The sequence below is a fragment of the Rhinolophus sinicus genome, linkage group LG01 (genome assembly GCF_036562045.2).
Source record: "Rhinolophus sinicus isolate RSC01 linkage group LG01, ASM3656204v1, whole genome shotgun sequence".
NCBI lineage: Eukaryota > Metazoa > Chordata > Mammalia > Chiroptera > Rhinolophidae > Rhinolophus > Rhinolophus sinicus.
In genome coordinates this window covers 202,517,548-202,543,925 of record NC_133751.1, presented here as the reverse complement: position 1 = coordinate 202,543,925, position 26,378 = coordinate 202,517,548, and the positions used below count along the sequence as shown (strand labels likewise).

The following is a 26,378-nucleotide window of genomic DNA, read 5'->3' as shown; positions in this document are numbered from 1 at the left end:
TAAGGAAAACCGTCATCAGGACAGAAATCCCAGAGGCTATAAAAGAAAAGCCAATATAGTTATCTTTTAAAAATATTTTTTAAAGATTTAAGGCAAAATATTTTTCTAAAAATCGGTCAATAAATATATCTTTAAAATATTTGGAATGAAGGTGAAAAAGGGTCAATAATTGTGATAGAGAATTCATATAAATTGATATGGAAGACAAACACAATTTAAAAAATGGAGAAGGTATATGAATAGGAAATTACAGCACAGGAAATCCAAATATCCAATAAAATAAACATTCATATTCACTACTCAATGGAGGTGCAAAATTAAAATAACAATGAGCTAGCACGTTACCACCATTATATTGGCAAAAATAAAAAAAGTAATGGCACCCATGGCTGGTGGAGAAAGAGGGAAAAGGTTCCTTTCCTGCTCTGCTAGTGAAATCTGAATTCTTACAGAAATGCAATGTGGAAGACTCTATTAAAAAACACACATACAGTTCAACCCATCAACAGAAGCCCATGTAAAAATAAAAGCAGCAGTAAGTAAGGATATAGTTACAAAGATGTTTACAGCAGAATTGTTTGAAGTAACCAAAAATCTGGAAAATCATACATCCACAGCATGAGAAAAACTCAATGTGCTATGCAGCCTGACTCAGAAGGATTTCCAGAAAATACTAACAAATAAAAAAGACAACATTGTGTATGTACTTATATCTAGATCTGTATTACCCCACTTTGTAAAACAAATATTGACATAAACACCCATAGATATGTCCACATCTGTATGTGTACTTGGTGTATGTATCTTGTAAGGAAAGTATGAAAGTATATACACACACTGTTGATAACAGAGTCTTGGGGGTGAGGGTGGTTGGTGTGGCTCAGGTAAGAGGCAAAAGATGAAATTATGCTGCCTCCTCTAGAAGACGCCTGTCCTCCTGTCCTGGCCACATCCATGCCACCCACCATCACCCCATTCCACTTACCTTTCAACCTAGGCTAGGCCAAGTCCTGTCAGGGCAGCCATCTTCCAGTATTTTGAGTACTTGGAAGTTCTGCGGCACTTCCTGTTTCTAGCATAGCCATGAACCTATAATTTGTTCTCTATTATTTGTTAATTGCTAATGTGTGTTTTACAAGACACACTACGGTATAGTGGTGAACGGTGTAGCCTGTTGAGTCAGACCACGTGGGTTGGAATCCCAGTTCTATCATGTACTTACTAGCTGTGTGAACCTGGCAAGTGATGTTTTTTTTGTCTCTGTTTCCCCATCTGTGAAATGGGCATAACAGCAGTAACTGTCACTGGGTTGCGGTGAGGAGTAGGTGACGGAGTACATTTAGAGCACCTAGGGCAGTGCCTGGTACACGAGTGCGCGCTGCAGTATCAGGACCATCATTCTCTCACATATCTAGATTTTAAACTCTCGGAGGTATTTTAAACCATGGATACTCTTTCAGATTTCTTTTGCATTCCTCCCCCATTATTTCCTAGAATAAGGTTATTTCAAGGTCCTCAGCTATCTGTTGAATGAAGAAATGAGTGACTTCGATATGAGCCGTCCATAGAGAAGGAAATTACTGAGCATATGACTGTCACTAACTCATACATGGCAACCAGCATGTAAAAGTGCAGGGCATTTAAATCTGTTTTGTTAAGAGGGGAGAATCTTTGTCTTCAAATCAGTCTTCTAGGATAGCACAGGAGGCCTTTCATCCCCAGTCACAAAGCCACTTCTCAGTTAGACACGAGGAACCTTGCCTTAAACGGTAATAAGGAAATGAAACATGAGCCATTTGAGGCGAGAACATTAGAATTGGGGTTCCAGAGCCTCATGATTTATCATTGGTCCTTTGGGAACACATTACATATGTTTAATATAAAAATAAATTGCACCAAATAATACATTTCTTCGAAGTACTAGATGAGATGCACTTGAACCCTTAAATTGTAGTTGTTATCTGTTCATTCTCTTGTGTGTCCTGTCCAAGCTTATCTGATGATGATTTTATTTCTGTGGAGGTTTAAATGGGTCTGCGGTCTTGAATGTCCAACCTCTCTCTCTCAACTGGATCCTTCCCATCAGCATTGTAACATGCTTAGGTCTCTCTCAAATTAAAACAAAACAAAAATGTCTGTTTTGCTACCACCCAACTCTCTTCTCTTGCTCAAGGCCAACTTCTCTCACTTCCCATATGTTCCTCAACCACTCCTTTTGGCTTTTGCCCCATTAGTCTACAAAAATGCTCAGCAACTGACTTCTGTCCACCAAAGCTGTGTGCCCTTTTCACTTCTCACTTCACATGACCAATGTGCAGCTCGGGCCCTGCTAATCAAGGCCTCCCTTCACCTCTTATTCTAGTGCCCTTGGTTGGTTTCCAGTGTCAACAGAGAGGGTGTAACTTTCCACACCTTTCTGCTACATGTATACATAAGCATATATATAATTCATAAGGATGTGTGTTTCTGTGTTTATTTTTTCTGAAATAAAATCATACTGTTCACATTACTTTGCGATTTCCTTTTTCCATCTGACATTACATCCTGGACAGTCTACAAGTGAGAAAAGAACATTTCTAGCTCCAACTTTCTTTTTTTTTTCTTTGGCATATAAATGTAGGTATATTCAGACATAACTAAGTGTTAACAGTCAGAACAAGTCATTACATTTTTAGAAATTAGAGAAAAAAATTAGATTTTGCAACTGGGGGTCATCCTGAGAGTTTCCAGTGGAGCAGGACCAGTGGCCAGAGTGGCAAGTCCGTAGTTTTCAGCTCAATGTTACGTAAAGCAAGTATAATTCACCCAGGCCTCCGGCCCCACTCCAATAGAGCCGTTTCATCTTTAGAGGCACAAAGCAGATAACTGAAAACAATGACTCCACTATGTGTGCTTTGGGTCTAAATATTAAATTTAAAAAACACTTTACATTGCTAAGCAAGATGACATATGACCCTTAGGCCCTGAGAATAATTCTGCTGTTTCCTTCAAAGTTGTTACCTTGGGAGGTGATACCCATATTCTAACAGTGCCACTTGCTCAAATGATTTTTGGAAATTTTCCTTTAGTCTAAGCATCTTTTACTGTCCTTTTTCTAATTTTAAAAGGCAATTTTAAAGCTAACACTTGCCCTCGGGGAAAGCTGAGTAAAATCCAGACACACTCAACCCTTCCAGGTCACCCTTGCTGATACTGTGTGATGTACCCCCAGGATCAGAAGGGAGGGAGTCCAGAATCTGCTGACCTGAGTTCTTCACAAAAAGTCAAGTTATGCCCCAACTGACAGGTGCTTTCCTTATAATTTCCCAATTAAACCCCTTCTAGGCATCTTCTGAAAAGTCTAATTATCACAACAAATATTTTTCAATCATTACCCTCTTAAAATAACAATCTGCACAGAGTAGCAAAAAGTCCAGAAAATTGAAAGATTTCTATATTCCTTCATTTATAGTAGACTGTAATTGTTTCCATAGCAAAATTTCCAAAAGGTGAATTTCCATCATTAACCTGAACAGCTGCACCAAATGAATTTCCCCTTGTAGTAGAAAAACAAAGGGGTTAATAGCAACAAAACAAAATAAAAAACCCTACAAGGGTAACATAGGAAGGGGGAAAATAGATCTTGAGAGAAACTTTTGGACACAATGACAAAAAGTTATTGAAATTAAATAATTAAGATATTAACTCAAAATATAATTTAAACAGTATTGAATGGCCACGCACAAAGGTGGTGTCTTATCATAGGGCAGTTCTGAGAAGATTGGGTCAAGGGGGCTGGCTTCTCTCCAGAGGATGGAAAATGATGGCTCACGGGCCAAGATGCCTGGTTTTGGAAGGCCGGCAAGCTAAGAATGATTTTCACATTTTTAAATATTTGGGGAAAAAATTCAGTGACACATAACAATCATGAAATTCAAATTTTGGTGTCCATAAACAAAGTTTTATGGGAACACAGCCATGTTCATCCATTTATGTATTGTTGATAGCTACTTTGTGTTAAAATAGCAGATTTGAATGGTTGAAAAAGAGCCTGCAAAGCCTAAAATTTTCACTCTTTCCCTTTATAGAAAAAGTCTGCTGATCTCTGTCCTAAACCAGATTTTACTGCCATCAACTCTCTGGTGGCCTTAGGCTGGCCTCCTCCCCTCTCTGGATCCACGTTTGTAAAGGACGGGGCCTGGAGAAGGTGCTGGCCAGGGATCCCTGTCTCAGGTCCAGAACCGAACTTGTCCCCCAAGGCAGTGAGCAAGAATACTCGCTGGTGCCACCTACAGCCCGTGAAGAAAATGGCAGGCGCGGCCTGAGGAGGGACAATCACTCGCAGGCTTCAGCACAGCTGTCCTGTTTGGTGAGGGCCTTTAAATGAATATCTCCCCCATGAACAGAAACCTGGCTTTCACACACCTTCTCAACAGACAGACCACAACTCCAAGTAAAAATATATCTTCCAGCATTCATTCCCCCACAAAGTAGAAGGAATGCAAATTACTTACTGCCACAGAGAATTAGACAGGACAATGGCTATGTTTTTTCTAGAGCTAAAGGAGAAACAATGAAAAGGCTTGTCATCTGATAATCCATCTACAGCCCATGAGTCACCACCATTCTTTATACCATTCCACGAGACTCACCCACATTACTTCTAAACCTTCTGAACCTTCACGCTCTAAAAAACAAGGTAAGCAGATTTTTCAAGCTGAGAAAGCCATATCCAAAGAATGCAGAGGAAAGTGGTTAGTTCCGTGTGGGGGCAGAGCCCCAGAAAGTAGTTTCCAGGCTCTCGGCCTCACATAGACAGGTGCTGGCTCAGGTAGTAAATGGCCAACTGTGATTGCATGGCCATCAGCTGTGGCTAGTTGGCCGTCAGCTGTAACCAGTGAGCCATTGGCCACAATATAACTGCTGTGGCTACGCTAAGAGAGAGAGGAAAGAGAAGAAAGAATGGGGGCTAGCGAGAAGATGGCGGCTGGGCTGGCAAGTGTGGATGGCGGTTTGCAGACAGTGTGAATCCAGCCTCCATTGAGAGTATAGTGCCGCCAGAGAGAATATAGTGGTATGACTCCCCTACCTATGGCTCCGTGGGTGTTCCTTTTTGGCCTCACCATATCCTGCGTTCTTGTATGGGGAGCGGGAGCAGAGACCCTGCAGGCCACCCTGCACGACACATGGCACAGCGAGCAGGGTCTCCCGCATGACAAATGGCGCAGCGAGCAGGGTCTCCCGCATGACAAATGGCGCAGCGAGCAGGGTATGGTGCCGGCCAAAGCTCTCCCAAGAGTGGTGGAGCAGTTTGTGTGTATGAACACTCAGTCTCTGGAAGACCAGGAGGAGCAGCTGCCGGAGAGCTGGACCCCTGTGGAGGGGTGGGAGGATGTGGACGGTTCTCCCACCAGCACAGGAAAAGCCATGCAGCTGCTGGAGAGAGGGAGCCCCGTGGAGAGGTGGAAAGATGTGGACATTTCCCCAACCAGCACAGGCCGGAGAAAGCGAAGGTCGTTGCAGCCCTGTGGGCCGGGGAAGTTCCTGCTCGGGCAGCCCGGATGCAGGACTTGTAGTCCCAGGAGGTAACGCTTGCTGAGTCCTCCGTGGGAGATGAGGGTGAGGTCAAGGTCATCCCTCACCCCCAGGACAGCCCTGGTGAATGACTATGGACTATGGGGAATTGCCTTCCATCCCTAATTTAATGGACCGCTCGACTGTTTGTTTGGGAACTGTTGTTAGTGGAACTGGGGGATATTTGCTTTTGTCTCTTGACTGGCCGCCATTGAGAATATGTAAGCACCTTGATTGTGAGTCGCTGTTGTTCCAGCAGGGTACCCTGAGAGGCACAGAGAGAGTGGCAGTGCGCTGAGAGCCCTGGCTGTGTCCAGGAAGTGTGGCTGTGCCCACAGAGAGTGGCAGTGCCCTGAAAGCCCTGGCTGTGTCCAGGAAGTGTGGCTGTGCCCACAGAGAGTGGCAGTGCCCTGAGAAATCCTAGCTGTGCCCGGGGAAACTAGTGGTACCCTAAGAAGCCCAGGAAGTCTGGCCGTGCCCAGAAGCACTGGTGGTGCCCTGAGAAACCCTGGCTGTGCCCAGAGAGCCTGGCTGTGTCCAGGATATTGCATTCACCCCCAGGCTCCTCGCACAGGTCCCCTCGCGGAAGACGCTTGTCGCGTAGATTGTGAGGCGAGAGCCTGTAGGGGTGGAATGTGAGGGCAGAGCCCCAGAAAGTAGTTTCCAGGCTCTCGGCCTCACATAGACAGGTGCTGGCTCAGGTAGTAAATGGCCAACTGTGATTGGATGGCCATCAGCTGTGGCTAGTTGGCCGTCAGCTGTAACCAGTGAGCCATTGGCCACTAATATAACTGCTGTGGCTACGCTAGCAGAGAGAGAAGGAGAAGAGAGAAAGAATGGGGGCTAGCAAGAAGATGGCGGCTGGGCTGGCAAGCGTGGATGGCAGTTTGCGGACAGTGTGGATCCAGCCTCCAGTGAGAGTATAGTGCCACCAGAGAGAATATAGTGGTATGACTCCCCTACCTATGGCTCCGTGGGTGTTCCTTTTTGGCCTCACCATATCCTGCGTTCTTGTGTGGGGAGCGGGAGCAGAGACCCTGCAGGCCGCCCTGCACGACATTCCGCCAGCTCTGAACCAAGCCCCGTCTCTCACTCTAGAGATTCTCACCGTGAGCCTCCTGCTCAACGTACCCACCCATGAGGAAGATCGGTGCAGACTCACTCCCCTTCAAGGCAAAACAGTCACGCTGAAGAACTGAGATTTTTTTCTTTCAAACTCTCACAAACCCCAGTGCAGCCGAGTGCTGGCTGCAGCCCACCCACCCGAGGTGCGGCAGTCTTCAGACACGGCCACCCACAGCGGCTTCCACCCTGGGCCCTCCTGTCGGTGGAGTCTAATTGCCGCCCCAAAACCTGCGCTGGTCTTACGCTGTGCCCTGAGCAGAAAGCAGCAAAAATGATGTTCTGAGGCTGCCGACCCCGGAAGAGGGCTGGGAGCTTTCACTTGCCCCCCAGGGTGATGATCGCGCACACAGAGGAGAGGGAGGGGGGGGGCTCGCTTGACGCGGGAAAGCCAGCAGACACCACACACAGCCCGGGCAGAAAACCACCCTGCTGAGCTGTAGCCAATCTACAGGACTGTGAAAAATCACACAGCAGGGATCAAAATCTCCATTTCTGGACTAACTTTTCAAGGCAAGGAAGAGACTCAGAATAGTTTGGCACAAATTTTCTATGTGGTGTCAAGCGCTTCCAACTTACTTCGTCATCTTCATCTTCATCATCATCAGATTCAAGAACACCATCCAGTAGCTCTTCTATAAAGGGAAAAAAAATCAATGAAGAACTGAGACCGTAGCTGGGAGCCTTGGTCAACAAAATTCCTTAGCCGCTGCAGAAGCATGTAAACACCCTAATGAGAATTAGGTTCCATCAAAACAATCATGTTCCTGGTATCGTTTCAGCCATAGTCTGATCATCCTAAGCAATTGTAAATCCATCTCTTCATTTTTCTCAGAAGACATTAGTAGTGGCATGAGAAAAATTAAAAGCCCTCATGTTATTTCAGAGGAATTTAGGGGAAAGTAAGCTAGTATTATCGCTAGGTACGATGCTAGATTCTGCAACCCACGTGTTATTTCACTTCCTGACTCTTATCCCCATGTTATAACAAATAACAAATGGAGGCAGAGAGAGGATAAGGGACTTGTTTATGATCACACTCCCAGTAAGTTACAGAACTGAGATTCAAACCGAGTCTATTCTTAAACCTCATGATTTTTCCACAGTGGGAGGAGGGTCATGGCAGGTAAGGTTCCTGCAGGCTCCCGTGGTTCATTGCTACATCTTCAGAGAGTTCACATAGGAGGAATAAATTAATAGCACAATTGAGTCAGAGGACAAATGAGCCTCTGTCTCTTAATCTGTAAAATGGGTATCAGACCGCCTACTTCGTAGGGTTGTTGCGGGGTCTTACAACACACCAGCAGGACAGGGGCACAGCAGGCATTACATAGAAGTTGGTGCCTTTCTGTTCCCCGAATCTGTCCCTGATCCCTCACGGAACAGTCACCAATCCTGAACACACTCGGCATTTTATCCAGAACTGATAACACTCAACACTATTGAATGAATGGCTACTGTCTTGTCTGGGTGGCTTTCTCACCCACTGTACTAGATCGTGAGTCCCTGGGGACAGAGAACCTCACGTACTCATCCCCTTATCCCTTCTGCACCTTCCTTATTATCACTTGTTTCTTGAACAGATGACATGAAAGTAAAGAAAGCCTAAGAGAGGAGGAAAGCAAGTCAAACAGGGAGTAGGAGGGAAGAGGAAACCAAAGACCATTATCGAAGAGACTGGCGGCAGATTCACCAAAACTTGTTCAAATTCCCAAACCATTTCCTAGAAGAGAATAGGTAGAAACCAGGGCACCCCACATCTGCAACACAGCCTTCCTTCTAAAGGCAAGGACTCCACTGACGTGGCTGGACCGGGGCCAGGACACTGACTCCTGTCCCCACCTCACCGGGGTTTGCATCCCTCTACGCCGATCATGAGTCATACCGTTGTTATAGAATTCAGTCAAGAAAGCCACTTTACAGACAGGAGACTGTTAAGTCATTCTGTATTCGGGCTGAAGCTCAATGACCTAACCTCTATTTCTTGCTGGCCCATGATAGCATGACTCCATCCCACCTTCAGTAGAAGGCTTTCAAGCAAGTGGCTTTCAAAATGGAGATGCTGTTATATTCATCAGTGATAAACCTTTCTTTGTCAAATATGGAAATAACTTTTTTCTTTTCAAAGAATCTTAGACATTTCATGAGTCCACAGTCTAGTCCAGCCACATTCCCCTCCCTTAAGCTCACACTCATCCTATCCCCAGAACAATCCAGTCCTGTGAACTCAAGCACCTTATAAACCTCGGCTCCTTTTCTCTGGGGTGACGGGGACATGAGCTCTGCCCCACAAGGTGCTCTCACACAGATAACTAACAGGGCATCATGCTGGAGTCGACAGTATCCTGCCTTTCCGGAGGGCCCAGCTGGAGAGGATGGCTTTGCCTTGTTCCTGCCCAGGGACCTGTCAGGTCTCCCTGTCCTCTCTTCAGTGAGCGGTCAGTGTCGCGGGTCCCCCAGCTGAGGACTGGAGTTACTGGCAAACTTCCCATTCTTGCTGATGGCTGCTCAGCTCCACCTCTCAGCATCAAGTCTTCCTTAGGTTTCTTCCTTAGGTTTCGCCAGAGTAGTCCTTTCCCATCTATGGGGTAGGTACTGACAATATACTGGACTTTCTGTACCTGAAGACCTTAAAACTCTGTTGGAAAAACAGTGCTAGAGAATTGAGATAGGCTTGAATGTACTCGTATGAAAACCCATATACATGTTTTCATGTTCACTAAAATGAACCAAGAAGGTCAGTACTCTAACTACAGATGGCGGCAAGGCCACTTTGTGTATGTTACACGAGTAAACTTCCACTAATTCCTGTCCTGCTATTAAGTTCCACATGAGACTGAAGATTGGACTGGATAGAAACTCTCCAGCTGTCCCTCCTCTAGGTTCCATTGCAATGCTGGTGGATTCATTTTGACTTGATGCTGATGACACATATGCTAAGGTATTTGTGTGTCCTCCATCCAAACGTTCAGTGAGTTTCTAGTTTGGTTTCAAAATAGCAGCCTCCTGGGTAATCATCTCTGGGTCCTGCCATTGTCCTATGGGTACAGAATCACTTAGGTGCTTCAGATAAAAAAGGAAATACTTTAGATACTCTTTATTTAAACTGGCGCTTACTGAGCTAAGCAGGTATTTCCCAAGCCCTTCCTGCCTCAGCTCTGCCCATGTTAACTTGTGCCAAAGCACACCCCCTACAGAAATGTAAACTGACCCCTCCTTCCCTCCTCACATTCTTTGGCATACTGCTCCAAGGGCCAGGTTTATGTAAGAGAAAGATGTTTTTTAGCCAGAGAGCAAGGGGGGGCCTCACCCAGCTTCTTGGCTGCCAGGGAGGTGGGAAGACGGACAAGGAAAGGGAGGTGTGTCTCGACAGATTGAAACACAGTCAGCCTCAAAGCAGAGTCCCAACCCAGATGTGACCCTGCAGCTGCAGATGTCCCCTGCCTGGGAGGGAGGTCTTGGCAGAGCTGGTGACCACGGAGCAGACAGGAAACGGCTTTTCCCAGCATTTCTCCGCCTTCCCAAACTGTGGCCTACCGAGGGGGTAGGGAGCAACCTCAGCCAGGATTCAGGGTAGGGTTTTATTTCACTTTATTTTTTAACATGCCCACCCAGCAGAACGGGGTTCAAAATCAGAAATAAAGTTGTTGCAGAAAATCAAGTTCTGTTCCTTGCCCACCTGAATTTGGGATGAATTATACTTGCTCCACAAAACCCAGAAGGAAGGATGTTCAAATGGAAATGGGCCCCCAGCCTGAAGGGAGCCAAGGTCTCAGGCTCCCTGGCTGCTCTCCCAGCTGCCTGCTGTGAATCCGGACACGCTGTGACGTCCTCCATCTGCCTCCCCATGCCTGTGTCTGCCCGAGGCAGGCATGAGCCACCCCAGCTGCACGCTGGAGTCACCTGGAAGCTTTAAGCAGCACGCGCGCCTGGGGTTCCCCCAGAGATTGATTTTAATTGGGATGGGGCACTGCCTTACGAATTTCCAAATCTCCCAGGCGGCCATCCTGTGCAGCCCAGGCCGTGAACCATGAGCCAGAAGAGCCACCTGGAGGCTTCTTCCTGTGAGAGGCTTCTGGCATCTCCCTTCTGCTTGGCCTCATCAAGCTGCTGACTTGGGATTAGAGTCGAGATAAAAAGATTTGTTTTTTTGACCCTTGTTCGTGTGCTGAACAGGATTTGTGCACTTGGACTCTCAGTGGCGTTGACTGCTGGGTGGAAGGGAAGGGCACGCAGAGATAAGGGACAAGCTTGGCCCCAGGAGCCTCTGGCATGTGTGCAAGTCAGGAGTCCATAGAAAGAGCTAAGAGCTTCCGCACCACCCTGGTTCCATCCAAGGCTCCCTCACCATCCTTTCCTGCTTATTATGGGATGTGGGTTGCCATGATAATGGAGGAAGCCAGACAAAAAGGGATCACATCCTCCCGTGCTGTCAGTTGGCAACATAAACTACTCCTGAGTGAATGAATGAAATGCGGAGGATGATGACATTTTCTCCAGCTGTCCCTCCTCTAGGTTCCATTGCAATGCTGGTGGATTCATTTTGACTTGATGCTGATGACACATATGCTAAGGTATTTGTGTGTCCTCCATCCAAACGTTCAGTGAGTTTCTAGTTTGGTTTCAAAATAGCAGCCTCCTGGGTAATCATCTCTGGGTCCTGCCATTGTCCTATGGGTACAGAATCACTTAGGTGCTTCAGATAAAAAAGGAAATACTTTAGATACTCTTTATTTAAACTGGCGCTTACTGAGCTAAGCAGGTATTTCCCAAGCCCTTCCTGCCTCAGCTCTGCCCATGTTAACTTGTGCCAAAGCACACCCCCTACAGAAATGTAAACTGACCCCTCCTTCCCTCCTCACATTCTTTGGCATACTGCTCCAAGGGCCAGGTTTATGTAAGAGAAAGATGTTTTTTAGCCAGAGAGCAAGGGGGGGCCTCACCCAGCTTCTTGGCTGCCAGGGAGGTGGGAAGACGGACAAGGAAAGGGAGGTGTGTCTCGACAGATTGAAACACAGTCAGCCTCAAAGCAGAGTCCCAACCCAGATGTGACCCTGCAGCTGCAGATGTCCCCTGCCTGGGAGGGAGGTCTTGGCAGAGCTGGTGACCACGGAGCAGACAGGAAACGGCTTTTCCCAGCATTTCTCCGCCTTCCCAAACTGTGGCCTACCGAGGGGGTAGGGAGCAACCTCAGCCAGGATTCAGGGTAGGGTTTTATTTCACTTTATTTTTTAACATGCCCACCCAGCAGAACGGGGTTCAAAATCAGAAATAAAGTTGTTGCAGAAAATCAAGTTCTGTTCCTTGCCCACCTGAATTTGGGATGAATTATACTTGCTCCACAAAACCCAGAAGGAAGGATGTTCAAATGGAAATGGGCCCCCAGCCTGAAGGGAGCCAAGGTCTCAGGCTCCCTGGCTGCTCTCCCAGCTGCCTGCTGTGAATCCGGACACGCTGTGACGTCCTCCATCTGCCTCCCCATGCCTGTGTCTGCCCGAGGCAGGCATGAGCCACCCCAGCTGCACGCTGGAGTCACCTGGAAGCTTTAAGCAGCACGCGCGCCTGGGGTTCCCCCAGAGATTGATTTTAATTGGGATGGGGCACTGCCTTACGAATTTCCAAATCTCCCAGGCGGCCATCCTGTGCAGCCCAGGCCGTGAACCATGAGCCAGAAGAGCCACCTGGAGGCTTCTTCCTGTGAGAGGCTTCTGGCATCTCCCTTCTGCTTGGCCTCATCAAGCTGCTGACTTGGGATTAGAGTCGAGATAAAAAGATTTGTTTTTTTGACCCTTGTTCGTGTGCTGAACAGGATTTGTGCACTTGGACTCTCAGTGGCGTTGACTGCTGGGTGGAAGGGAAGGGCACGCAGAGATAAGGGACAAGCTTGGCCCCGGGAGCCTCTGGCATGTGTGCAAGTCAGGAGTCCATAGAAAGAGCTAAGAGCTTCCGCACCACCCTGGTTCCATCCAAGGCTCCCCTCACCATCCTTTCCTGCTTATTATGGGATGTGGGTTGCCATGATAATGGAGGAAGCCAGACAAAAAAGGGGATCACATCCTCCCGTGCTGTCAGTTGGCAACATAAACTACTCCTGAGTGAATGAATGAAATGCGGGAGGATGATGACATTTTCTCCAGTGGCTGAAAAGACTGGCATCTGTCTTCCTTATCTGACTCTAGGACTCTGGGGAAGCCACTCTTCGGAGGTGGAGGAAGAATGAGGAGGGGGAAGCCCACATAAAGAGAATTTAGGGTTAGAGAAGGGTTTCTGTAATTGTTTCTGAATTCTTTTTGTTGACTCTAAGCCTGAAGTGTGATAAGCGATTGCTGATCTTGGGATAATCTGGCATTGATGACCTGGTTGATTATGGGTTCACTTAGGCCTCTTGAATGAATTCCAAGATATGACAAGTCCTTCTGAGAAAGCCCATGTATGTTCCTGGCACATGTGAAAGATTCAAAAGATTCACAGATTCTTGCATTAAACGGACCTGAATTCAGCTGCTTGATGATGAATTCGATCTGGCGGATCATTTCAGCACTGCCTTCTCTGATGAAGCAGCGAAGGATGTCTTCCATCCCCTAAAGCAGTGAAGAGAGGAACAGTTAACATTTCAGTTAACATTCTTTGCGGGGATCTACTTTTCCGTGGGATAGTTTCAGTCAAGCCCTCCCAAAACACTTTCTTATATATGCACAAGAACAATTCCTCTGTTCACTGTTAAACATTCTTTTTATAATTCACAGTGAAATTATTTTCTTCTTGGTAGAATATCGGACCTAATTATAACATATTTAGTAAACACACAGATAGCTCCACAGCTCCCAATACTCCAGCCCTGGGTGCAAGAGGCTTTGGAGTGGCCCTCAGGGCAGCCATACTGATCTGATCTGCTCTCCGGCCCCAGACCTTGGCAACCTCTGAAAGTTCAAATGGGTCTCGGGGCACTCATTTATCTTTTTCTCCTGTTTTTTTTTTTCCCTTTCTATTATTTTTAAGACCAACATCATAGTATTTGGTACTAATATAATTTTTATGTATTTTTTGTCATTTTCTACAAGTACACAAATGTTTTACACAGTTGCAAAAACAGAGTTCTTATAACGTCATATTCTGCTTTTATCTCTCATTATACAATAAAAATTTTCCATCCTTCCTCATACTGCTTTTCCTAATTATCATCCTCAATAGCTATTAATGTTTTGCGCAAAAGAGCCATAATTTCATTAGCAATTCCTGTTACTAGATGTTATGTTTCTTCTGGTTTTTCACTATTATAAAAATGCTGAAATGGGCATCTTCATGGTAGAGCTCTTCTCTGAATCAGTGACCAGAGGGAAATAAATGAATCCAGGAGGTTTTAGTGGTTTCTCATATGTGTCACCAAACTGCTTTCCAAAAGGATTGTGCGGACACACGCTGCAAACCCCAGCAAGGTTTGAGAACATTAGCTCAGCTACGAATTCTCCAGCATTGTCACAAGCAGGCGTCAAGGTGGTGAGATTACGGATGATGTGTTCCTCGCTGTCTGGTTTTCTGTATTATTGTTATATGCAAAAAGAATGTAATTCCTTTCTTAATCTAAAAACTTCCTCAAGGATAAGAGTGAAATGTGGGCAGTCTCAGGGCTTTAGAAAACCCTGGCCATAACCTCTCTTAGAGGCCTCTCTTATAAATAAACAGGCAACTGCTTAAGTGACGTGTCCAAAAGCTTCCTCCGTTCAGACTAACAAGAGGGTTCCTACATAGGTTATGCCTGTTAAATGCCAGACAGAAGCTTATACTGCTTATACCTTTATCTAAGTCATCCACGTTTTCTTCTTAAAGTCAATAACTCAATAATTCAGAGGCTGTCTAGAAACTTATGTCAGAAGCTATAACAGAAAATATTAACAGACTCAACTACAATTAAAGCTGCCGTATGACCCAAAACACCATAATTAAAAACTAAATGAAAAATCGAGGAAATATATGTAATTATGTCAAAATATTAATAGCCCCTCATTTCCCTTGTGACTTCTTCTCTAATCCACAGGTGACTTACAAGTGTGCAGCAGTCAGCCTCCAAGATAGCCCCCAAACGCCCCCACCTCCTGGAATTCGTACTCCTGAGCAGTCCCCTCCCACACTGTGCCAGGGTCGGTCTGTGTGTATCACTTCTGAGACCAGGTCATAAAGGATACTGTGGCTCCCGTCCTGCTCTTTCTTTCTCTTTGGGATCACTCACTCGGGGAGGTGGGGGGGAACCCAGATGCCTCATCGAGAGAAGTGCTATGGAGAGGCCCATGTGTTGAGGACATGAGGTCCCCGCCAACAGCCGGCCGCGTGAGCGAGCGCGGAGGCGGATTCCCCAGCCCTGCTCAAGCCCTGGGTGCCCTGGCTGAAGTCTTGACTAGAACCTGACGAGAGCCTCTTAGCCAGGACCATCCCACTAAGCTGCTCTCAAACTTGTGTCCCACAGAAATTGAGCGGTGATAATAAAATTTTAAAGCCACTGAGCTTCTGGGTAATTTGTTATGCAGCAACAGATAACTTACACAAGGGTCAATATTTTAATTTCCAAACATTTGGGGATTTCCTAGATAGCTTATTAATTCAACCCTTTTTCTGCCCCATTGTCTCCCTCCTCTCCTGGGACTCTAGTTGCACCTGGGTGAGCCCTCTGGCTAGGGTCACACAGGTCTCTGAGGCTCTGTCCCTTCCTTCCACCTTCTCTCTCCCTGGCCTGGATGGTCTCTAAGGGCTCTCATCTCTCCTGTCAAACAGCAACGAGTCTGCCCTCCCCACTTGGTCCCTGTCCCTTGAAGACAGTTCCCTCGGCCTTCTCCACCCCTTCGCCCTAGAGGTTTTCCCTCCACAGCTGCCTTTCAAGCTTTTTAATTCCATGTCACCTCCATTCTTTCTTTCTTTCTCTTCAGCCTACATGTTTTATTCCTTGTGCTTTGCTTGGTTGACAATTCCTCTCTTGCACCTGAATGACTGTAATACAGAACTTAACCAAGTTTATTTTCTGTGTTGAGAAAGCAGGGTTTAAAAAAAAAACTATTATTATTCAAAAGCAGGAGGCAATTAAGTCCCATTGTTTACTGTGACCACACAGAATGGTTCCTAAATAAGTTTTTACTTCTGGCAAAATGGGTGATGTAATTTAGATGACCAATGAGAAGATTTGGCAATTCTTCTAAGCAAAACCAAGTGGGAGAACATGTTTTGTTGCTCTCAAACTGAATTCAGCCTCTGGAATATATTTAACCCCCTTGTCACAGCATTTAATATGCACAGTTGGCCTGGTTTCACATATTGTACGGGAAAAGGACAAAGCTATGGTGGTTTTGCTGATTAGATCTAGAAACATCTGTCATCTCAAAAACCTATACGAATCACCTGAGGCTTGTTTAAACTTCCAGTATATGCACTAATGTAAACACATTAAGTACTGAATCACTAATTAGACAAAAAACTAAGTATGGCCGGTATTATCATCTTTACTAGCTTTTCTGTTCCATTTGGTCGCTATCAGAATGTCAAGAGTGTTTTGATTGCACCTGTTCTCACTGCTGCCACAATTCCTCCAGGAATCCTGGAGGTGAATTTGTGATTTCCATCATTTCATTGTTTTCTTGTTAAGCTTCTGCTACTACAAAATCCATATGCATTCCCCCAACCCCAAATTTAAATCAGCCATTTAAATTAGAAAAAAAAAGAATGTCTACAATTTTCCAAAAATAAACCTGCTGGGAACTTTCTAACATGGTTCTTAATCACTGAGGAGCTAGGGGTCCCTTGAGAATCGGGTAAAAGCCACAGACTCTCATGAGAAAATTGCAAATATGTACTTGGCATACGATTTTGGGGCATTCATAAACTCTCTGAAAGCCCCTCCACGGAGCCCAGTCTGGGAACCCCTTGTTCTCATGGCTCCGACCTATGGCACTAACAGAAGCTGACACATTTCTCAAGCACGTTTCTTACCATAGCTCTTGCTTCCTCACGAATGGACGGGATAGAAAGGATGCTGTACAGTGCTCCATTCACATACGGCTGTATCTTTGAGGGAAGAAAAAAATCCAGTCACTTGCAAGGTCTCAAATACTATACAACTCAGTTATCAAACACCACACTTGGGAACACTCTGACTAAAGCGGACAGTGAGTTACCATCTTCACAGCTCTCCAAACGACAGACGTCTCCCTTTGTTACAACAGAGCTCAGAACCAAATCCACCATTGCCCCCAAAGCTTACTACCCCCGCTATGTTTCATTGCTTAATTAATGCGATCCTGACCACTCAGGCTAGAAACTCTGGGGTCATCACGGATACCTCTCCCTTTTTACTCTCTTTCGGGGAGTCTCCAAGCTGTCTTGGATAGGAACTTTTCTTTTCCACACATAGCTACTGTCCTCATTCAGACCTGTCCATGACCTGGGCTACATCACATCTCCAAATGAGTCCTGCCTTTGATGTGCACGCTTTCACACAACCATCCTATCATTGCCAAAATTCCACAACATGGGCCAAATGCCACCTCTCCCTACTTCGGACAGCTTCCGCATAGTCTGCCTGGAAAGAACTCGGAAGCGGGCTGTCGTTACTCCACTCCTTGATTCCTCGGTTCAGCCCATAGGAGCCTTCAGGCTTTGGCCTCTATCACCCGCTCTGCCCCTCCCTGCTTGCCATGACGTTCACACTGCAGAGGTTCCACACTACATAAGGGACACGTCACACCACCCGGTGACAGGCCATGGCCCTGGTTCTAGCTGTTCATTTTGCTGGGAATGCACCTCTCACACGTGTCTGTCTGGAAAGCTATGATCAATGCTTTAAAACTCAGCTGCGACATAGCTCAAAGGGAACCCTGCCTGAACCCTGCACAGAGTGCTCCCCTACTTCGGCACAACCCCCCACTACTGTCCTGGACTTGGTATATTTTTAAATGTATACATGTCTCCACCACTATGATCTCTTCAAGGACAGGGACCATGTTTTAATCATGTGGGTAACCCCAGCATAAGGCCAGCCCAGGACATAGTGCATATGTAGGTACCTGACAAATGACAGCTCCCTTCTGAGCAAACTGTGCCATATTCTCTCTACGGTGATGGGGGCGGGAGGGGAAAGGGTTCATTTCCCACCACCACTTGCCAGCACTAAACTTCATTACTTTCAATTTTTGCCAATCTAATGGGTAAAAAAAGGCAGTTTATAGTTGTTTTTATTTTCATTTCCCTGAATACTAGCGAAATTATACAGCTTTTCATGTTTAAAGGCCATCAAGATTTACCATTGTGTAAATTGCCCATTTATATCCTTTACATTTTTTTCTGTTTTCATTTTTTTATAATTTGACTTTCACTTATCAATTACAGGAGTTCTTTATATGTTAGGGATATTAAACTTTTGTCATATGATGCGAATTTTTTCTCAGGGTATCATTTGTCTTTTGAATTTGACTATGGCATTTTTCTCATACAAAAAAAATTTAATGTTCATATAGTCAAATATGTGCATCTTTGTGGCTTCTGGATTTTGGCTTCTAAGAACACAATTATCTTGTGTAGGATACATGTGTGTAGCATTTATTTACGTACTGAACACTTCTCCAGGCTCTAAAAAATATATAGGTTGATCTTCCAAAGCAAATGCATTGGCAACAGTTAATGACATGATCTGAATCCTGTAGCATATTCAGTTTTCAGAGCCAACATTCTGGTTCCAACACCTGAAACCAACCTTTACTATTAGAGACAGAATGCATTTCCCTCTGGCTTCAATGGCCTGAGTTGAAGAAAATGGAGAACAGAGTTCATTCTGGTCTAGAAATAGTTAAGAGCTCACTGGTTTTAAAATATAAAAGGCATGCACACACTGTAACCTCCACTTGCTAAAGTCGCCCAGGTCTCTGAGATGATGGGGCTCCAGGAACCTACAACGTGAAAGAAATGAACAGAATGGGATCTGTCTGTCTGAAATGGGGACAGACGCAGGGATAGCAAGTGCTTCACTTGGACCCAGCGGTACTCAACCGCCCGGTCCTGCTAAGACACCCCTGCACCTGGTCTGGAGAAAGAGGTCAGAGTTTTGTTGAGGATTTGACTTCAGGTGCAAAGTGATGCTACCGTTTCTGAAAAGGCATGTGTAGGAAAGCAGGTGAACAACATGTTATACTGTTTATTAGTTTTGTTCATTAGTTTATCCAGATCTCTACTTTATTTAAAAAGGACTTGCAACGCATAAGCTAAAAAGCTTAGAAAATCACAAGTGTTGGGGAGGACGCCCATGACAGCAGAAGCTAGAACTGCCATTCTGAGACGATTTCCAGGACTCTGACCTGAGACTGACATAGGGGGTGAGCCAGCAGTGACAAGTGTCTATGTACCAGGGAAGCTCTGGCACAGGCCCTCGTGGGGCATGTGTGGCAACGTCCACTGAGGACCACGGTGGCAGCAGAGAGGTGGAGGCAACCAAAGTGGACACCCTGGGAGGTGGATAAGTAAAACAGGAGGGCTGCAAACAAAGGGCTGTGTTGCAGTAGTGAGAGCTAAGGGACTGGGTGTATATGCAGCAACATGGAAAGGTCCTGAAAACGCAGTGAAAACATAAGAAAAGTAATGAGCTCTAGAATGCAACACTATTTATACAATTAAAAATACACACGATATTAAACACATTTTCAGACTACACACATGTCTACAGACATACATGAAACAACAGAGGAGCGTCAATGTGAGGGGAGGAATGAAGCATGGATAGATGATAAGGAGAAAAAAATAATGCACATGAGGGAGCTGGCAGAAGCCACTGAGGGCAGGGTGCGAGCAAGTGAGGAGTGGAGGAACGACTTCCTGCTTCCGAGTTCTAGAATTCAGAAATTATAAAAGCTTACACAAATACGTGGAGGAGGGAGATTGCAGTAGCTACCCTGGGCCAGCCCTCCCCAAGCCCAGGGATAGCAGCTCTAATTGAGTACCTCGTGATTTTCATGGCCCAGCAGATCTGAAAGAACTTTCAGCGCGAGGCCGGCCACCTTGGCACACATGTTCTTCCCTTAAGAAAAACACACAAAACAAAACATGACGTGTCTAAACACAGAAGCACAGTTTCAAGTCAGACCGACTTGAATACACATCTTGGCTCCTCTGCTTATGAGCGGTGTGACCTTAGGTGAGTCACTTAACCAAGCTGGACCCCAGTTTCTTCCTCTGGGATTCCTTAGGGATTATTAATATCTACCTTAAAGGGTGATGTAGAATTAACTAACTCAGTATAGGTGGGCACACTCCAAGCGCTCAGTAAATGGTGGCAGTTATTATTATTCAGGCATAGCACAGAGCTATTGAGCACAGTGTAATATATTACAGAGTGATCGATGTTCTACCTGGCACGTGCATAGACCACCATCAAAATCATACAGGTATTTTAATAACTCCAAACATCATCATAATACTCGCTGCAAATAAACTGATGATAATCAGAAAGTCTGATTATAATCTATTAATAACAAATATTTTGAAGTAAGGACCTTTTGCACAGGCTATTTTTTTATAAAAGAAGATTGAAATAGTCATTTACTCAGTCAACAACACACAGGGGCTTCAGATGACAAAGCATCTGAGGGTGAAGAAGCTTCTGGCAAATCCCCCTGAGCTATTTACCTGGGTAACCTTCTCCCAACACTGGGGCTACTCAGACTGAGGTCAGCCACAGGCTGGACTTGGTTGGCACCTCTTCTACAGAAGCTTCTCTCATCCCAGGGACCATAGCATGTAAACGGGATGGAACGTGTAGAAAGCTAAAATCACTACTTGTATGGATCAAGCACATAAGTGACTTGTGATGTCCGTGTGAGAATCCCCATCTCCAGGGGGTGGAGTGGAGAAAACAGCTGTGATAAGGGGCAGGCAGCAGGGTTTAACTTCCCTGCTCTGTCACCAACTTAATCCTCTGCAACCTTGAGAATATACTTCCCTGCCTTCAGATAAAAGGGATCATAATTCGTAACTTTCTATCTTTGAATAGTGCAATAAACACTTTATTTTCCTCTTAACGCAGGTGTTACATACATATATATAGAGGGTGCCAAACAATGTATACACTTTTGAAGAAAGGAAAACTATCTTAAAATTGTAGTACTCAATATATACTTATAACAAAAGGTGAATACAAGTCACGTTTGACTTCTGCAATTATAAGAGGTGCTCAAAGTGGTTACCATCAGCGTCCAGACACTTCTGATTACGGTGAACTACTGCTTGAGCAACACTGACCAAAGTGTCCACTTAGCCACATTTTTTTGGCACCCCCGGAATATAAAACAGTCTTCCTAAGGCCAAAATGGTATTTTGGCTTTAGGGATTTGACAGCTTTACACTTGGGCTTTTCACGTGGGGACAGGAGGTTGTGAGACCTGCGCTCCGGAGGCAGAGGTTCATAAGCAAAGCCACCGAGTACTCCAGCGTGTAGTCGGACAGGCAATCGGGGTCTTTCAGAATATCGATCAACCAGAAGATGAGGCCGTCTCGAATCATGGCTGTCTGCAGCGGGCGCCTAGGATGAAAGAGCCTACAGGTAAGTCAAAGCTGGGGAGAAATTTTTCTTTAAGAGCACATAGCACTGTGAAAGCATGTCAGAAAAGACAAAGGGCACAGAAGATACCCACACTGAGGAATATTTTGTTGCTAGACCAACACAACTAAAACAACAATAAATTATTTACCTTTCAGGAATTTTATGAAGGGTTTAAAAACAACAACTATAAGGCACTAAGAAGGCCTCCTATTTTGAAAGTTTCCTTTTCTATATTTAAAAGGAGCAGAGCATTACTTCAAATATTGAATGAATATTTACTGATAGCTTTGATCTACTTAACTCAGGAAACAGCCATAGAAATAGTTCATAGACAAACAGATTTATACTAAACTCTAGTCTTTCATAATCCAGCTTAGGTACCTTGAGTTGTGTAGAGGTAAAGAAAAACAATAATGAAAGGCCAAAAACCCAGCTCAATACCATTTTGATTCCTATCTCTACAGAGTAAGGGTAATTCAACGACTTGGATAATACAATTTACAGAGAATTATTTTCCACCCAAAGTCCAGGAGTAATAAAGTCTTACACAACCCAATGCCTCGTCAGAAGGTGCTATAATGCTTGTCATCCTGCCAGACTTATAAACTAATAAGACAAAGTGTAGTCTCACCATGAGAAATCATCTGAATTCTTTGCAAATCAAAACACCACAGAGGAAGCAGCACTGCCCATCTCCTGATGACCAGGTTATGGTCAAACTACCACCTAAATGTTATCTATTAATGCTGTTCTTAAACTCTACATCCACCTGATCCTGCATAAACAGTAAACACTTTTCCGGAACAGAAAGCTTAAATGACTGTTTGGAAGGGGGAAAAAAAGTTGGCAGTAAACATCTGCATTACCAGGCAGAAGCATTTCTTCACCATATCTTATCTCCGTTACTTAACTGTAACTATCGAATTCCTAAAATTTTTCCAAATACGGTCAACATCAAGCTAAGTTGTCTTTATGAACAAACAAAAATGAAGTGGTCATATGATCGATCTGAGGAAGCAATAACTCTAGAGATTACTTACAGTTCTTTTCAATTCATAGAGTCAGAACAAGAAATTTTCATTGGCAGGGACCTCGCAAATAACGGGAATTAAATACCTACCATTTCCCCCCACTAGACGTAAACACACTTAGAACATGTCACCTGGTCAGGCTTCAGGTTAGAGTGAGAGTCAGCTACATTTGATAGGGAGAAAGTATGTTCACAAGAGGACTGACAGAAAAGGTTGAGGGCTCAAGGGGCTAGAATTCTTAATAAAGTCAGAGAGAAAGCGAGGTGGTCGTGAGGGAATGTGGATGCTAGAAGAGTTAGCAGATGACCCAGCAGTTCCATTCCTAGACACCTAGCCCGGAGAAAGGAAAACATGCCCACACAAAGACTTGCATGCAAATGTTCATGGCAGTATTATGTATAACAGCCAAAAAGTGGGATAACCCAGACATCCACCAACTGATGAATAGATACGCAAAACATGGTCTAGCCACACCCTGGAATGTTACTCAGCAATACAACGGAACGATGTCTGACACAGGCTGCAATATGGGTGGCCCTCAAAAACATTATGCTAAGCGAAATAAGCCAGACACAGAAGGACACACATTAGATGATTCCATTATATCAAGTGTCCGGTCCAGGTAAGCCTACAGAAGGCAGAGTGGTGGCCATCTGGGGCCAGGGGTCAGAATGAGGAGTGACTGTAAAACAGACATGAAGTTTCTTTTCATGGTGATGGAAATATTCTAAAACTAGATTGTGGTGATGATTGTACAACTCTGTAAATATACTAAAACATGATTAACTTATGCACTTCAAATGGGTGAATTCTGTGATCTGTGAAGTGTACCTCAATAACGCTGTCGATTAAAAACAGAAAGCTCTGGGAGGGCATTAGATCTGGTTCAAGAAGGAGTGTCTGATTTTAAATTTCTGTTGGGGGGCAGTTCCAAGTCACGACAGGGTGTGTTGCTGGGCTATATGGACAGGGTCCTGGAGGCTGCAACCCGATTTCCACAGAACTACCTCTCACACCTGCTGTGACTGTCCACGTCTGTGCACACAATGGACCGTGAGCAACCTGAAGGCTGACGCTGTCAGGCTGCATTCACGTGTATGTCTCTAAACCTTGCCGATGGCCTGAGATACAATCTAGCACCTGGCGTGCATGACACAACATCCCTTAGGGAACTACAACAGTGCTTTTAAAATGTCTTCCTCCATCCAAAGCAGCTTGAGCAGGACGGGTTGGTGGCTAAGAGACAAGCTTTCTAGCTCTACCTTGGAAAGTCATCTAACCTATCCCTAAGTGTTAGCTGAAAAATATCATCTGCCTCTTGGGTTGTCATTGGGACTAAATAAGCACCAAATAGAGGCTTACAAAAACCCCAATTTAATTTCCAGGAGCCACCAGGACCTACTGCACGGTCAGCACCTGAGGCTGAACTTCTGCAAGGCGCCGAGGACGTTCTCCCGCGTGATGACGTCCTTGTCGTCCTCTTTTAGCTGCTGCTCCAGCATCCGCAGGACCTTTGTGCTCTGGGCAAGGTAGAGGCGACCTGGGAACACAACCAGACATGGACAAGTGCGAGAAGGAAAGACTTGACCTTGTGTTAAGTCATCCTCCAAATCCACTTTCTGTGAAAACTCTGCGTATAACACACCTCGAGTTTGTGTATAATTTTAGGTTCTAAAAAACTTATTAAAATACATTTCTTTTGCAAAGTTGCTTTTATTCCATCAACTATTGAATGAATAGACAACAACTCTTCTTGTAATCTAAACATAATCCATCACTGCGTCCTCGTGGAGAGCACTGTCCTTTATTTACCTGAAATCTTGAACCCAAAAGCCAGCTCTACAAGGGGCCAGGCGGTGGGAAGGGAACCTGTGCGCTATGAGCCCGTTAGTTTTTACAGCGGAGGCTGCCAAGCAGTGCTTTCTGGCCACACTCCTTGCTCCTTCCGGACACAGCCATGGCCTGGAGAAGAAGCTGGGAACCACGCCTGGAACCCTGTAGTACACCTTGAATGGTCACTAGCCCATTGAGGACTTGTGTCTTGATATAGACGACGGTGATTTCGGACACACATTTCAACAGTATTGTACGAATGGTCCCTGTCCTACGGTATTGTAGGACTGGTGCACGCGTTGGCTTTGATAAATGTTTGCTAAGTGGATGGAAGAATGAACACGTGAACGCATGAACATGCATTTGGAGTCTCATACAGTCATAATTTGAAAACTCCCTTTATTCCTATTATAAAGAGCTCAAACAAATTAGAACTCAGGGAAGATAATGGCACTTTGTAAACTCATTTTGAGTTCAGTAATGGTGGCATGTTAACTTTGGGATTTTCAAATCTCTTGATTTAAGAGGTCAGATACAGTCTTTCGAAGAAACTGGTACAGTGTTTATCGGGATTGGCTTTAATTATTTCACCAACCTTATTTTGCCTTAAGTAGAAAATAACAGAAAATGCACTCCCTGTTATACACTTGAAAGCGATCTAAAAAGTACTAAGTTACAAAACCAGAAAGTGTACAAAATAAAACTAGAAAGCTTACAAAAGAAACTCCAAAACAGGCAAGATTTGCTCTGGCATAAACTACATCAATATGACAACATCCAATCTTTACAAAAAACCTTAGATGCATTCAACAGGAATAAACTGAGGAAACATATCATCTTAAAGAAACTTGGGGGAAAATGTCCATTTTTAAAGGAAAAAAGGCATCAATAAGACCTTGCTCCGCTCTCTGAAGAATAGCTGGTGTCTTACCTTCTGCCAGGGACGCGAAAGCATTGATGAGCCTGGCCATGTACTGTCGCACCACCTCACTCTTCGAGTGCAGCAGCTGAAGCACGCTCCTCTGTGGGGAAAAACATCAAAAAGGAAAAACACGGAAGTTAAAGACAAGTGAGAGATTAAACACATGTCTCCTCTCCGGGTCTGGTGTTCTCTTCCTCTGTGCGAATCTATTAGAGGTAAAATGAACAGACTGAAGCCAAACAGTGCACCTGGAAATCTTGATTTCCAACGGATTTTTTCTGAGATTTGGTAAATATCGATTATTCAAATTTTTCAATTAAAAGAATGAATTATCCAAAGCACTAGAACAGTGACTGATACATAGAGGCAATATCATTTGCTAGTATTGTTGCTGATGTTATCCAGGTTAAAATGATAGACCCAACATACGCATCTAACTTTCTCCCTGCAAACCAAAGTAAAACTACAAAATGGATTTTTAAGAATGACACAAATTCTCAAGGTCAGAGAGAATAGCACAAGAAACTATAACAACACAATTTTGGAAGTGGGAATGCAAATGGTAACAGACTTAGCAGACCCAGGAATGTCATATGGGCAATGATTAGTTACACGATTTCTATCACTCAACCGTCAAAAGGCTCAAGAACTGGGGAAAAATAAAGAAGAACGAATGAAAGCTGTTAAACAAGCAGCTGGATCCCACTCCTGCTGCTCCCACACTGCTGTCCTCCTCCCACCGTAGGTCGGGGGGTGTTCTCTTATTGGGGTAACACAAGGGTCTCTGGGTGGGGAATGCCAGGCACAGGAGAGCAGGGCTTCTACACAAAAATGGGGGTGGGGGGTAGTGTCTAAATGCAGAATGAATGCTGAGCAGAGAGCCACCCTAGTCCTCTTCCCCTACCTGGCTCCCAGAACACTGGCAGCCAGGCCCTGACCCTTTACCCAGATTAGAAGACTCTTGTTGGAGGAAAACGACCAGACCCAAGAGAAAGAACCACAGATCCTGAGATCAGCAGTTCCTAACAGATGGCCCCCCCCCAGATCACCCTCAGTGGAGTTCTATGTCTATAGGCCGTACCCTCATATTCAGAACTTCCAATCGGCTTTTCAGTCCCCCACTCTAAATGTTAGGAGATAACTAAGGTCTTCTGAAACCCAAAGAAAGTTTCTAACACGGAAAATGAGCCAAAACAAACTGGGGGGGGGGGGGGGAGAAGCAGGCTTGGATGCAATGAGCCTGTGCGGGGATAAGAAAATGAAGAATAAACAAAAATTTGTCACTAATATCCTCAGAGATATAAGAAGTGATACCGTATCCATGAAACAACAGAATGCTATTAAAAAAAAA

The 26,378-nt window shown here is 44.9% G+C and overlaps 1 protein-coding gene across 8 annotated transcripts in view; it reads right to left on the bottom strand.

The window, feature by feature from the left end:
• ARMC9 (armadillo repeat containing 9) overlaps positions 1-26,378 on the bottom strand; it is a 141,553-nt gene that overhangs the window by 65,342 nt on the left and 49,833 nt on the right. For all 8 annotated transcript variants that reach the window (XR_012490178.1, XR_012490190.1, XM_074314880.1 and 5 more), the window contains 7 exons: positions 25,037-25,127; positions 23,689-23,812; positions 21,081-21,220; positions 19,644-19,720; positions 16,648-16,722; positions 13,166-13,256; positions 7,255-7,310 (listed from right to left, as the gene is read on the bottom strand). Coding sequence is in view for 6 of the 8 variants with exons in the window: in XM_074314880.1 (XP_074170981.1) it covers positions 7,255-7,310; positions 13,166-13,256; positions 16,648-16,722; positions 19,644-19,720; positions 21,081-21,220; positions 23,689-23,812; positions 25,037-25,127 (654 nt within the window). In the remaining 2 variants the exon portion in view is untranslated. The remainder of the gene's footprint in view (positions 1-7,254; positions 7,311-13,165; positions 13,257-16,647; positions 16,723-19,643; positions 19,721-21,080; positions 21,221-23,688; positions 23,813-25,036; positions 25,128-26,378) is intronic.